This window comes from Oryzias latipes, chromosome 5 (genome assembly GCF_053564925.1).
Source record: "Oryzias latipes strain Hd-rR chromosome 5, Olatipes_Hd-rR_3.1".
Taxonomy (NCBI): Eukaryota; Metazoa; Chordata; class Actinopteri; order Beloniformes; family Adrianichthyidae; genus Oryzias; species Oryzias latipes.
Genome location: NC_136241.1, coordinates 7,044,290 through 7,059,122, shown reverse-complemented (window position 1 = coordinate 7,059,122; position 14,833 = coordinate 7,044,290). Strand labels below are relative to the sequence as shown.

Sequence of the window (14,833 nt, the reverse complement as noted above, 5' to 3'; positions counted from 1 at the left end):
AGCTCAGCCTCGGAGCCTCTAAACCAACAGCATGGCTGCTCTTGACACTGTCTTCTCCATCTCTCCGTTCATTCTTGATGACACTCTTTAGTCAAACATCTCACCTGAAACCTTCCTCCACTCGTTCCAGCCTGCTTGAGCCAGACTCTACACCTCTTTCATTTGCTCTGACATCACCTCCATGCTGCCTCAACCACTCTATGCTGCTCACACGCAGAGGAAACTTTTGTCTAGTCCACCTGACAATGTTCCTCCACCTCATGGCACGCTGGTGTTTGATGATCCCGGCTCTAATTGTTTGCAGCTGCAGCTCTGACAGGATCTCCTGCAGAAAAAGAAATGCAGACGCAGAGGAAGTATTTGCGTCTAACGCAGTGTTTATGTGAAACTGATCCGATGTGTGAGTGGAAATCTTCCAGGAGCTGCATTTCTGTTCCCGTCTTTCAGGATCATTGAACAGCGGTTTGACCTTCCAGGGGTGGCGCTGCTGCGTCTGTCTCTGTGTCGCTGCTTCCTCCACCTTTGTCCTGTCAGTCACTCAGACGGAGAAAACAAGAGTTCATTCGCTTGTGGGTTTCATCAAACCATTTGGAGATGTTTAGTGGAAGCCACATTTCAATTTTGCAGTCTTTCAAATTAAAACTTTTTCTTTACCATTAGTTGTGTTGGCATCTAATTATAGAAACCTTTTATCTGTTCTACTTATACCTTTTTCAACTCTCATAACAGAAACTTCTTTATTTTTGTTAAAATTCAAAGCTTCGTCACCTCTTATTGAGCTGCTTTGTCATTTATAGAGAGAAGCAAACATGACATTAAAATAAACCACATTGAGAAATGTCTGGGGTGATGTTTAATACATCTTATACTTCATTTATTTTTTTAATACAGTTAAATAGTAAACAATTCTCATTTTGGGCTGAAGGACAGTGAAGAGATGAGACCAGCCTTAACAGCGGCCAGGATCACTACAGTATCTTTAGTCATTCATGACTAAAAAGGTTTTCATTTCCAAAATTATTTGAGAGTCAACATCTGCAGAAACACGGATACCCATTTGATTGAAACATGTTTTTGTGAGGGCATGGAGACGCTTCCTTCTGGTGATGAGTTTGTGTTGAAATAACTATAAACACTGGCTCAAATAAAACCTTCTCGACAGACAACAGATCCTATACTTAGCAACCGATTCAGAGAGCTGTAAAGAGCCGCACAAGCTTTAACCCTTGTGCTATCTTAGATGACCCCACCCTTACACTGACGTGTTCTCCCTACCATGACAAAGGTGGATAAAGGTGGAAAGATTTCATGTAATCCATGGACACCAGTGAAGATCACAAATCATTGAAGAAAAAAGGTTCAGAGCACTGTCTAGTGGGTCTAGATGACCCAACTCCCAATGTTAAAGTGCCTAGGATAGAACAAGGGTTACAATATAGCTCTTGGTGTAAACAAAAACTGAGCTAAACTTCGGACTGGAAGAAGCTAAGCTGGATTTTGTAGGATGGAGTTTGTAGGAATAAGAAGGTAGATGCATTATATAATTTTTCTCAGTGCAACGTTTCTTTTGTGCACGTTCTCTGATCACCTTCAAGGAAAAAAATGTCTTTGGAAACAAATTAAAATGTGGGTGTGTGCATGGTTCAAGTGACCCAATTCGGATTTTTTCCTCTCATGTGGCACAGATCGGATATGACCGGTGAACATGTAAGCAGGAAAAAAAAGCGCATGAATTCAGATAGTCAGATCGGAATCAGGCCTCATTCATGTGGAAATAAATCGGATACATGCATTTGCGTGTGCCATGTAAGCAGACAAATCTGATACTCCCCAGTAATGCGAGTCGTACATCAGTGACGTCAACTCAGGACACCAACTGAGATCACATGACTTAAGGTGCTTTTGTGCGCTGATTTTGCTGTTCGAGGACAGCTGGAGCCACATCAGCGTGTTACCTTTGAGCCTCAGGCTTCAGACCCTAGTCGGAAACCGCCGTTATGTCCGTTCGCAAACGGTAACTAATGAAGCAGGACACCGTTGCTTTGGAACAGGATACAAGCCGTTTCTTTGCTTGGATCAAACTGTTGGTACAGCACGTCTGCAAACACTTCCTCATTCAAAACTCAGAGATCACATAAGCCGTCCGAGCAGCCCTCCTTTTTCCTCACGCCTCCAGTCGCTGCGTTGCTTCCATGACAGCCGCAGTAACAAAAGTCAGGAGGTCCGCGGAAGGCGGTAATGCTTCTACGTTACGTAGTCCTCAGAATGTCTATGTTTGATAGTTTCAGCATTGTATTGTGTAAATGTAAAAATCGGATACGGGTCACTTTTAAAAGATGTAAGCGGGTCGTCAAACAAAAACGGATGTAGAGAGAAAATTGGATTTGGGCATCAAGACCTGCAGTGAAAATGCAGCCTAAAGGCCCGTACACACATGGACGAATTTCGCCGACGTTTAACGCCTCGTGACTAAACAAAGGGCACCAATGTGAGTGGGCACACCGATGCGAAAAAACGCCACGCGTCAAAAAAAAAAAAAAAACTCCTCTGGTTCGTTTTTTTTCCGACGCGTCGAAATCTATTCGACCAATGAGAATGGCGCTTTTGCACACATGTCTGGAGCTTTTGAAGTTACAGTAAAACACAACTTGGGGGCGCTCAAACAAAAAACTGCCTTGCTGAGCACACATACCAGCGAAGAAGATAGACGTCTACTCTGCCGCGAAGAAATAATGACTGACATTCTAAAATATCCCCTTACCAAGTACCAGTTGGAGCTACTGGTGCTTAAAATATTCATGTTTTCTTTGTATTATTCTGACAAGCACGTAAATACTCTCTTCTTCTGAGTGAAAAGCGACTTTAAGAAGCGTAAAGTTGCGCAGCGCCACCTTGTGTACAGGAGTATTTCTGTTTTACATTAAGCGCCATCTAATGTCAGGGAATGAAATTGCATGTTCACTCGGCTCATCGTCAGCGAAAAAAAAAAAAAAAAAATAAAAATAAAAAAAAAAAATTCGCCTGGGTGTGAACACAAAAAACGTGGCGAAAAAAAGCTGGCGAATAACGCCTGGCGAATATTCGTCCCGGTGTGTACGGGCCTTAAGAGCACAAGGGTTAAGGAGGGGCTACCAACCCAAAACTGAATACGGGGGGGGAAGAAACTTGTGTAATTACAAACAGATTTCATCCAGTTACATCTGCACAAGGAAACCAGTACTGAGATTCAAGAAGATTTTATTGTTAAACAAATTCACAACAGCAAATTAAAAAATGTTCAAATGTTTGCATTTAAGTTGCAAATGCTCTGAAAAGAATAGACAGACATTCTTAAGGCAAAGATCTGAATGCAAATCCATTCTAAAAGATGAGGCTTTTGCTAAAAACAGAATTTAAATCTTATTCCTTTTTCCCTCTTTTGCCAGTTCTTTTAGAAGCGGGGGCCTCACCATCAGCCTTGGCCACCCTCTGGGATACTTTTGTTGTCCTTTTGGTCGACTTTGCCACTTCAGTTGCAGTTGAAGTGGAGCTTTCTTCAGGCTCTTTAGATTCAACTTTCTTAGCTTTTGGCTTCTTTGCTGGAGCAGCAGCCTTTGGAGGAACATTTTCATCTTTCTTTGACTTTTTGGGAGGCTTCGGTTCCTTAAAGAGAAGTGATAATTCCAACGATTCAAATCATCCAAATTTCAGTCCTTCAGTGGTCAAAGAACAATTTCCAAAACCCTATATAGTCATTTCATTGTGTGAATGGAAGATTCCCATATGACAGTTTGAATTTCCCTTCTAAAGAGCTTCAAAAGTAAAATTTCTCTTTTAACTGTAAAATCTCTTAAGCTCATCTCACCTTTGAGGCCTTTTTCTCCCCATTTGCAGAGGTCTTGGCAGTGGCCCCTGGGGAAAAAAAAGATCAGAGTGAGGGAAATGATTAATTTAAATAAAAGCCTTTTTGCTTCAATTCAGACAAAACCTCATCTTCACACCTGTTTTTTTGGTCTTCGTTCCATCCTTTGCCGCTTTAACAGCTTTCTGCACATTTGGGTCCACATTTTCAGCTTTTGGCTTTAACTCCTTGACTTTTGGAGCCAGCTAAACCACAGGAAGCAACTGTCAGTGAGTTCCGTTAATGAGTAGCTGTGCAATTGGCATGATCTTACTTTAAATTTGCCCTGCGCGCCTGTGGTGGCGGCGGCGGCGTTGGCTGGCCTCACCAACGTGCCGCTCTCCATTCCTTTTTTCAGCGCGTTGCGGACCAAGTGCTTCAGCCTCACCACGTCCACAGAGGGATACGACTGTTTGATGTAGCTCTGGATGGCTTGAGAAGAAGCGCCTTTGCGGGAGTCGAGAGCAGTGAGGGCCTCTTTCACCATGACCGCTGTCGGCGGATGAGCGGCGAGTTTACGCAGCGCCACGGCGTCTAGACAGGAAGGTCAAGTTGACAGGTTATGGTTGAGACGCGTAAAGTTTGGAGACGTTTCTGCGGTTCTGTACGGACCTGGCGTCTTCTCAGCGGTCCGGCTCCGTGCATCACCTGAAGTGGACTCAGCGGAACCAACGGGGTCCATGGACGACTTTTTGGAAGGCAAAACCGAACAGGCGTAAATCTGCGCCATCGTGCCGCGCGCTTTATGCTGCCGTTTCCGGTAAAACGAGACCAGGTGAATCTAATCTGACCTGATTAGACCAAACCAACAGGCAAAGCAAGCACAAAGACCGTTTTCCAATTCGACAAAGTAAAAATCCCGTAATGAAGTGTGATTTGCACTGTGCTGTTTTCAATTATGATTAATGTTGTCTATAATAATTCCACCGGATATGAATTTGGGATAGGAAGGCATTCTTTGCAGATGATGGAGCCTTGTTGGGAGAGGGGACGTAATCCGTTCTGTGGAGAGAAAGGTGCAAGACGCAGATAAGTTATGGAGGTGGGAAACTGCTCCTATGATTGGGGTTTCACATTTTCAGGGGCTAAACCACAATGCATGTTTGTGAACATAAAATTATATGGAGAAGTATTGGAGCAGGATGTTCAATAGAGGTGCAACGATTCATTTTCAACAACCATTTGATTCATATCATAATTTCTGGCTGCCGATATGATATATAGTTGATATTGGTTCATTTTGAATGATCCGATTCTCTGACCTAAAGTGGATCCAGAACATCTTTATCCAAACTTCCAGCAGTGAGACTCAGACAGAAATTCCTGCTACTGAACAGTGAAGTTTTCCACATTCTTGGATTTCTTCCAGATCATCAAGTGTAAATGAAATATGTGTCCAAACAAACAAGTAAACAAGAATGAATGTCAAATAGAGATAGAGATATAGATATTCTTTATTGATCCCACATTGGGGAAATTCAATTGCTACAGCAGTTTAAAAAGCAGAGGAGAAGAATGACAGCAATGTGCAAAAGAATGAAGAGTGTTCAAAATGTGCAAAAATACAATAAGTGCAAAATTAGAAAAAGTAATGACTTATGTACACTATTAATTACGACATTCACATTTTAGTTTCCTAAAGTTCAGCCCACTGTTGTTTTTTTACATCCAAAGAATCCAAAGGGAACATTCTTAGAACATTCCAGCACACTGGATGGTCACATGACTTTATACAAAGTCTGTCCACACATTGGACTGGAATGATGGACTGATCTGTGTTTGATGATGTCATCACGTGTGTAGTCTGCTGTGATGCACTTGATGGTTTTTCTGTTATAGTAAAATAAATCCAAATGGTATATTCCACACAATTAGTGATATAGTTGGTTTAATTAATTTTGAAATGACTTTACAATGTTTTAGGTCGATTCTATTAACAACTTACCTCTGACAGATGGATCTGGTTGGATCATTCATCGATTAAGTCGATTAATCGGTACACCCCTAATGTTCATGCCCCCACAGATCCAAATCTGTCTCCATAGTTTCCATATGGATCTACCGGATGATATTTTACAGGATCCACAGATCATTATTTCTGTATTTAATTCAACTTTCAGTGACATTCTGTGAGAGCTAAAAGCACTGACTGTGATGAGGGGAGATTTTCAGACAACACAACTTCACTAAAACTAAAGTCAGCCAAAGTATTTCTCAATGTTGAAGCCGGCACAGAAGTGATGCATTAAGAAAACTCTTCTCTGTGTTTAAAATGTGTAAACATGTATGTACAAACTGTTTCTTTCAGGAGAAAAACTTGACTCAAACGGTGACTTCTCTGCATTTCATGAACACCACAAGATGGCGCCAAACAAGCTCAAGTTACCTCTAAGAAACCTCTAAGAAAACTCGTGATATAAATGCATTACAGCTCAGTGATGATTATCAGACTGATTGAGATAATTGGGAGTTTTGGGTCAATTTATAAATGTTAGAATTTTATTATAACATGAGGAATTTTGATTCAGTACTTGCAGTTTTAACTGTTTAAATGAATCTGTGTTCGGACATGATGAATTAAAACTGAAGATGGACATGAAACTGAATGGATGCAAGGAAATGCAAAAGAAAAATACATTTAATATCCAACAGCATGCGACCTCTATCTATGGCAGCATTATTATCTCATAATTCAAAATATTAATCTATGCCAGAAATGTTTTTTTTTGATTTTCCCAATGAAGCTGCGTTCGTCTATAATGAAAAAAAAAAGAAAAAGCAATCTGCCAACCCCCCCCCCCCCTTTTTTTCTTCTTCAATGCTGCTCATTCTGTAACTTAATTAAAATGATTTAAATACATGGTATTTGATATTTCATTTTCAAAAATTTCTCTGGTAAATGTACAGCAAAATTAAACAAGACATATCCAATTTGACAATTATAATGGATTATAATTGCCAAGAGCGGATTGCATTTTTCACATCCTCCTCGCAAAAAGTGTTGCATAATTTAATTCCAGTCAGCATTTCCGGGGAAGTGGGGGGTGTCATTGTGAATGCTAACTATAAAGTGAGATGGGGTGCTTGTCAACCAGGGCCTAGCTAAAATGACTGTGTGGGATACATTTAATAGATTTTTATTTAAAATCAGAATTTTTTCTGCTGTGCTGGGTCTCAGCCTGGTTCTTCTTTGGCTGACGACTTCGCCAGCCTTAGAGAAAATCCTCTTACAGGGCACAGAGGAAGCTGGTGTGCATAAAAACAGTTGTGGGTATCAAAACTTGTGGACAACCCAGCATCTCAGTGGGTCCTCAGTTCTCGGAATGAGGATACTTTAAGCACCTAGAAAGAAATCAATAGCCTCTTGTCATGCACCAGCTTAAAATGAGCATACAGTGGTGGACAAAATTGTTGGAATCCCTCAGTTAAAGAAAGAAAGTCCACAATTCTCACTGAAACGACTTAAAACGTTCAAAAGTAACAATAACTTAAAATTTTTCGAAAATTAAATAATCCAAATCAGCCATTACTTTTGAGTTTTTGATTAACAGAATTAAAAAAAAAAAAAAACTACTGAAATAGGGCTGGACAAAAATGATGGTACCCATAACTTAATATTTTGTTGCACAACCGTTTGAGGCAATCACTGCAATTAAACGGTTTCTGTATTTGTCAATGAGCCTTCTGGGGGGTATTCCAGGAAGCATGTTTAAACTAGCCTGACTTTAACCCTTAACTCTGGCTGAAATCTGCCTGAACTTGCTTACTCTGGGTATGTCTGTTCCAAAAGACCGGAAATGAGTTGGCGTAATTACGCTTGATTCGGTAACCTTAGGTTAATGCACGTGCACAGCAGGTACATAAAGACATTCTCAATAGATCGCCAATTTCCGGAGTCACCATGGAAACGCGTCGTGGAAAAAAAAAAGAAAGCGCTACACTTCAGTGAGACAGAGTCTGAGATTATAATGACGGCGTATGAAGATTATACATCCATCAAAAAAGTAACACGGCTGCATCATCAAAAGAAAGAGTTTCTGCTTGGAGAAAAAGAAAAGACAAAGTAAACGCACGAGTTTCTGATCTTATTTCCATTTGCCTTGTGACGCATATATATATATTAACTAATCCAATTTTGCCAACTTAAATGAAATACTTCTATTGGTAACAAGTTGAGTTAAATTTATTCAACCCAATTTCTTACGTCTATAAAAATCAATAATTGTTTATACAACTCAAATATACATATTTATCTAACTAATAACTTCAATTCAATTAATCTTTTTTTCCATATTAATTAATTATAATTCTTGAACTCTCATATGTCTAAGTTTGAGCAGGCAGATATACTCATTTGTATAGCAATGAAAAGAATGAAACAATATCCACAGCGTGCATAAATTCAGTTAGGAATTTTCCACCATTGTTCTTACAGTCATTGATGGTAAGGGTGCTATATAAACTCATCATCCTCTCCCTCCCTCTCACTCATGGTGCAGAGACTTAAGCACAGTAGGACAAAATAACTCGGCAAAACACAGTAAAACAGCTAAACAACTAAACACATTTGGTCAAAAACCCACACTTAAACCCAAATCCGTCCAGACAGGAAAAGGGAATGGTATCCCACAATCCCTTGCACTGCCCATCTAACAGCAGCACCAAAGGTACACCTACTTAATTGAATTAATGTAAATGAAAGTAAAATAACTGTCTGAAAACTTGGTGTTATTTTTAAGCTGACTTAACAAAAAATGATTTATCTTAACTGAAGCAAATAATTAAGTTAGATCAACAATGTAAAAAAGTTTATCTTTACAACATCCATATGTGGTCTTATCATCCTCTCATGGTGGAAAAAGTATTATCTGAGCTTCTTCATCCACTAAATCATCTTCAAATGGACACGCCATGCTGCTTCACCTCTCTGAAAACAAACTAACCTTCAACTAAACCTGCTCCAGACCAGGTTATGTTCAGAGCATGAGTTGCCATGGCAACTTGAAATACCCTGAAACATAACTCCACTTCTGGAACCGAAAGCTGACGTTATCAACTTCCTTATCCTCAAACTTACCGTGGGAGCTAGCATAACCTGCTTTCTGGAATACCCCCTGCACCTGTCCACAGGTATTTTGGCCCACTCCTCATGAGCAAACTGCTCCAGTTGTCTCAGGTTTGACGGGTGTCTTCTCCAAATGGCATGTTTCAGCTCCTTCCACAGATGTTCAATGGGATTCAGATCTGGGCTCATAGAAGGCCACTTCAGAATAGACCAACGCTTTTCTCTGAGCCATTCTTGGGGGTTTTTGGCTGTGTGTTTTGGATCGTTGTCCTGTTGGAAGACCCATGACCTGAGACTGAGACCAAGCTTTCTGACACTAGGCAGCACATTTCTACCCAGAATGCCTTGATAATCTGGAGATTTCATTTTACTTTGCACAACTTCAAGACACCCTGTGGCAGATGCAGCAAAGCAGCCCCAAAACAGAACTGAGCCTCCTCCATGTTTCACAGTAGGGACAGTGTTCTTTTGGTTGTATGCTTCATTTATGAGTCTACCAACATAGAGCAGATGTGTCTTACCAAAAAGCTCCAGTTTTGTCTCATCTGTCCAAAAGACATTTTCCCAGAAGCTTTGTGGTTTGTCAACATGCATTTTTGCAAATTCCAGTCTGGCTTTTTTATGATTTCCTTTCAACAGTGGTGTCCTCCTTGGTCGTCTCCCATGAAGTCCACTCTGGCTCAAACAACGACGAATGGTGCGATCTGACACTGATGTACCTTGATCTAGGAGTTCACCTTTAATGTCTTTGGAGGTTGTTCTTGTCTCTTTGGATACAGTTCGAACTGTCTCCTCAATTTGTCATCAATTTTCCTCTTCCACGTCCAGGGAGGTTGGCTACTGTCCTGTGGGTCTTAAACTTCTGAATAATATGTGCCACTGTCGTCACAGGAACTTCAAGCTGCTTAGAGATGGTTTTATAGCCTTTACCTTTACCATGTTTGTTTATAACTTTGTTTCTAATGTCCTGGGACAATTCTCTCCTTCTCTTTCTGTGGTCCATGTTCAGTGTGGTACACACCTTTTCACCAAACAGCAACGTGACTATTTGTCTCCCTTTGAATAGGCAGACTGACTGATTATGGGTTTGAAAACAGCTGAGATGTCAATTAAAGTACATACCTGGGTTCATCATGACCCCCTTGGCAATTATTTCTCAGTCTTTACATCTACTCTTCCCGCTGTCTTAGCAGAGCTGGGAAGATCATAAAAGACAGTTCCCACCCAGGCTCTGGACTGTTTGACCTGTTGCTCTCAGGCAGGCGCTACAGATGCATCAGATCAAGGACAAACCACCTCAAAAACAGTTTTTTTCCCCAAAGCTATAACCATCCTGAACTCCCACATGCACTGACACTGACAGCTCCACCCCCATGTCTCCCTCTTTCACTATGCGCATCATGTCAACACCATCTCAATATGTGCGATATATTCCCATCAATGTGCAACATAGTAAGTGCAATACATCTCTGCCATCATGGGCATAACTGTTTTTTGTTTTATTTTAACTACTACCTCTCCGTGGAAATTTTCTATTTTCTATTGCACATTTTGCACCTCTGTACATTTTTTGGTACTTGGTATATTGTATTCTTCATTTTGTGAAAATATTTTATTATTCTATTATTTCTGTGAAATCATTTTCTATGCATGTCAGCACAAAATTGTGAGCGGCTTTTTTTTTCTCATTTCATTGTAAACACATATGATGCAAATTGTACATGTGCACAGTGACAAAGGTTTTTTTTCATCTTTTTCTTCTTCTTTTCTGGAGGTACCATCATTTTTGTCCAACCCTATTTCATTAGTTTGTTTTTTTAATTAATTCTGTTAATCAAAAACTCAAAGGTAATGGCTGATTTTGATTATTACATTTTCAATAAATTTTAATTTATTGTCACTTTTGAACATTTCAAGTCATTTCAGTGAGCATTGTGGACTTTCTTTCTATAACTGAGGGGTACCAACAATTTTGTCCACCACTGTAAATGAGGATGAGGATGGTAAGCCAGCTCTTTAAATCTTGGCTCCAATAAGGTTGCCATTGACAGAGCTGTGACCTTCTCCAGAGCTGAAAACCTCTCACATAGATAATTCATCCGGTTAGTGGCCAGTTTCTCCCCCAGTGGGCGTGTAATCTGTCCACATCGGCTTGAGATGTAATGTTTCAGCATTTTAATTATTAGAATGACTTTGGAGGCCGACACCCATTTTTCTGCAGAAAGCTCAGCCGTGGCCAGTTGAAATGGCAAAAGAACGCTCAAGCAGTGGACATGGTAGTCCTCTGAGGTGAATGGAGGGAGGTCCGTATGGAGGGTGGCCAGAGCTGCCCTCAGTGGCTCTCTCTCCTTCAACAGCGTTTCCAACATACTGAATGTGCTGTTCCATCTTGTTTCCACCTAAGATAAGACGGCAAGTACGTTTTATGGAGAGAAGAAAATAACACAATTACATTAACTACAACAAAAGCAAAATCTTAACAGCCAAGCAGTAATCACCTCTTGAATTAATTTATGCTCTGGCCTGGCCAGCTGTTTCTGCATCTCTGACAGCTTCTCCTTGGCTGTGGTGCTGGATTTAAAAAGACCAACGATCCTACGGCCCCTACTTCGGGTGTCCTCCAGCTCAGGGGGTTTGGGCAAGGGACCTTTTCACCATCAAATTAAAAATATGTGCAAAACACATTACATGCTGAAGAAGAAGTGCACACGCAACCATGTTGGGAGCACAGTCTGTAACCAGGCCTGTCACCTGGAAGAAAGATTCCAACATGTTCACAAATCATGTGTATTAGGTAGTGGGAGGCCATATTGATGAATAATCTGGACTTGTATTGATCTCACACCTTCCCTTTAATTCCCCATTCTTCCATGAGGAGATTTTTGGGGAAACTTCTGAACCCCCCAGGACCACACAGGCCAGCTTCACCTAGAATGAACAAAATCAAACTGAGATAAATAAACTGAAGCAATGCTCAAAGCAGGATGTACCTACCTCCTCAGTGATAAAATGTCATGTTCCAGCCCAGTAGGCATCCATGCGAATGGATGTCCACATGGCTGCTGTTAGGCTGACAGCAGAGGCCCTGCTAAGCACAGCTAAGGCCTTCTCCTTTTTGGCATTGTACTTTTCCTCCACCAACCATTGTCCTCAAGGCCTTCCTACTAGGAATTGTGTAGGAGGGGTCCAAAAGGCTGAAAAAGGCTTAGAAGTGTCTTTAAATGAAATACAGCTCATTATGTACACAAGCATAGATAATGTAAATGCTACATAACTATTAGCCACCTGGGGCGGCCATGGTGCAGCGGTAGGGCGGTCAACCCATGATCATAAGATTGCAGGTTCAATTCCCACCTTGCACGCCCATGTGTCAAAGTGTCCTTGGGCAAGCCACTGAACCCCACCTTGCCTCTGGTGGGAGGTTGGCGCCAGTGTCCGGCAGCAGAGCCGCCGCCAGTGTGTGGATGTGTGTGTGCATGGGTGAATGGGACTGTGACTGTAAAGCACTTTGGGCCTTTGTAAGAAGGTAGAAAGCGCTATATAAGTATTTACCATTTACCTTATCTTGAAGCCCTTGACTTTAACAATTGAACATAGTTGTGCATTCATTACAATCATATCCACCAATGCAGCATCAAGCTCTTGCTTTCTTGACACTGCAAAACATACATCACATGAAGAAAATAAACGCTAGGCAAAAATGGTAAAATATTTGTCTTAAACCCATGGCACGTTAAGGCACGTTAATGTTGGTAGCGGGGTCATCTGGACCTTTTTTTTTCAATGATTTGTGATCTTCACTGGTGTCCATGAATTACATGAAATCCTCTCCACCTGTATCCACCTTTGTCATGGTAGGGAGAACACGTCAATGTAAGGGTGGGGTCATCTGGACCCCACAAGATGGCACAGGGGATATAAAGGATTCCTTTTTAAAATGACAGAAATACCTATTTCAACTACAATTATCAGCAATAGCTATTAAATAATGTTAATAGTGTATTACCTTATTGGGAGAAACCTAGATGAAATGATCCTAAGCCACAGAACGTTTTTTACCAGGAGCCATGATGTTGATTGCGATACAGGGCAACAACCGAACTGATCTGGAAATGTTGTTTGGGATTCATTTGTATTTATAGACATTAGCGCGCCTGACTGTTCAAACACAAGTGACATCTGATCCCTGGTTCGACCGAACGATGCATTCGGCGCGTCATCAACCACGTGATCTGCCAAACATTGGCCCCCCGAAACATTGTGCTGAACCACTCTGCTCCATGACGATGAAGCATCCGTGTCAAACGGGCCATCCCTACTGTTTTCTGTCTGCCATTAAACCTATTGCACATGGATCCAAACGCCTCCGCCTCGTTGTCACACATGAACACAGAAACATAAAGGCCTGTTCAGCGGCCACATTTGTTACAAAAACCAACCATGAAGATATTTCTGTTGGATATCAGCAGCCAACATAGACACACCAACATCAAATGTTTATCTGAAAAATGTTTAGAGGAATTTTTGATCATTTACCAAATCCAAAACTGATCATAATCTATATCGAATGAAGTCATTGTAGTCATTATACCCAGGTGCCATTTTTTCTGGATGTTTTTCATAATGATGCTAAGTAAGTGGTTCATCAATGCACAGATGTAAGAACTGAAGCTGCGTACATGGAACTTGCACTTTTTTACACCAACAAATGAGTGTTTTGCTTCACAGCAGTCATAAGTTCTCCACTCATTGTGTTTGTACAAATGTGTCCCTATTGTCCTACTTCTCCCCCCTTACTAGCATATACAGATCACATATGAAAAGTTCTGATAAAGGGGCATTTTTATAAACACTTTTTAAAAAAAAAAAAGTCTCAATGCTTGTGGTAAACAGCTGGAGATTTTTGTACTCATTTTCTGAAGCAGTTAACAAGCAAGCTCCTTCAGTTTTCTATGTAAAGATCAAGAACTGTAGGTTTAATATTATCCACCATGTAGCAATAGCTGTTGCATTGTTGTAGTCAGAAAGTTAACGAAAGTTGAAAACGTTTTAAACTTTCTCTGCTTTCGTGTCAGATGATATATTAACTGTTCCTGACTTTGTTTTTAATCATTATATTCTCAAAGGTGCACCAAACCCAAGCTTCAAAATTCTTGTAAAATTCAGTTCCTGATAAATCAAAAGACTTTACAAAAAGTCTTAAGCTGATTGTGTTGCTCAGCCTTTGACACTTTTCTTTGAAAGTTTTTCATGTTCTTCATGTGCATGCAAAGGTCTTCCTTGGTGCAGCAGTGTTACTGTCTAAACATTTCAGCATGAAGTCTTGGTTAGTGTGTGTGTGTGTGTGTGTGTGTGTGTGTGTGTGTGTGGCTTGTTGCCCTTATAAAACTGACTGAAGTGGACTTAACGATCAGAAGCAGGAGTGTCCTGGCCACAGACACTGTTGTGTTCTTGTGACACAAAACAATAAAAATGAAATGTGGGAAAACAGTAAGTCGACTGCTTGTTGTAAAAGAGATTAAAGTTAGAAAACTTGATAAACAAGGCAAGAAACAGATCTGAATCATGTTCGCACTAAGGTGGTGGACTTTGTACAGAGATGTTGACACCGTCCGGATTCCAGCCCAGGTTTTCCTACCTTCTCCATTCCAGTCTTCACACCTGCAGCTCCTCACAATCAGCCCAGCATGAAGCAGCCAAGATCCAAGACTCCTCTGCCAGATGATCTTCTGATTCTGCTCTGTTTCAGATCAGCTCCAGCTCACTGTCCAACTCCACCATCACCGCTAGAATCTCTGCCTCCAATGCGGAAATGCTGTGGCGTTTCATCGCTGCCATAAATTGAACGAGCGCAAAGACAACCGAGCGGGTGTATTCAGGAACTGAGT

At 40.9% G+C, this 14,833-nt stretch overlaps 1 protein-coding gene and 1 long non-coding RNA gene across 2 annotated transcripts; both read right to left on the bottom strand.

Moving 5' to 3' along the window:
- Window positions 1-3,220: 3,220 nt before the first annotated feature.
- Window positions 3,221-6,193, bottom strand: h1m (linker histone H1M). Its single transcript, XM_004068525.5, has 5 exons — window positions 4,493-6,193; window positions 4,155-4,414; window positions 3,981-4,086; window positions 3,845-3,891; window positions 3,221-3,642 (listed from the first exon to the last, which is right to left on the bottom strand). The coding sequence occupies exons 1-5, from the start codon at window positions 4,608-4,610 to the stop codon at window positions 3,400-3,402; spliced, it is 774 nt and encodes a 257-aa protein (XP_004068573.4). The 5' UTR covers window positions 4,611-6,193; the 3' UTR covers window positions 3,221-3,399.
- Window positions 6,194-10,547: 4,354 nt separating this feature from the next.
- Window positions 10,548-14,833, bottom strand: LOC101163163 (uncharacterized). Its single transcript, XR_002873256.2, has 4 exons — window positions 11,940-14,833; window positions 11,791-11,873; window positions 11,444-11,696; window positions 10,548-11,344 (listed from the first exon to the last, which is right to left on the bottom strand). It is a non-coding gene; the product is annotated as an uncharacterized LOC101163163 (long non-coding RNA).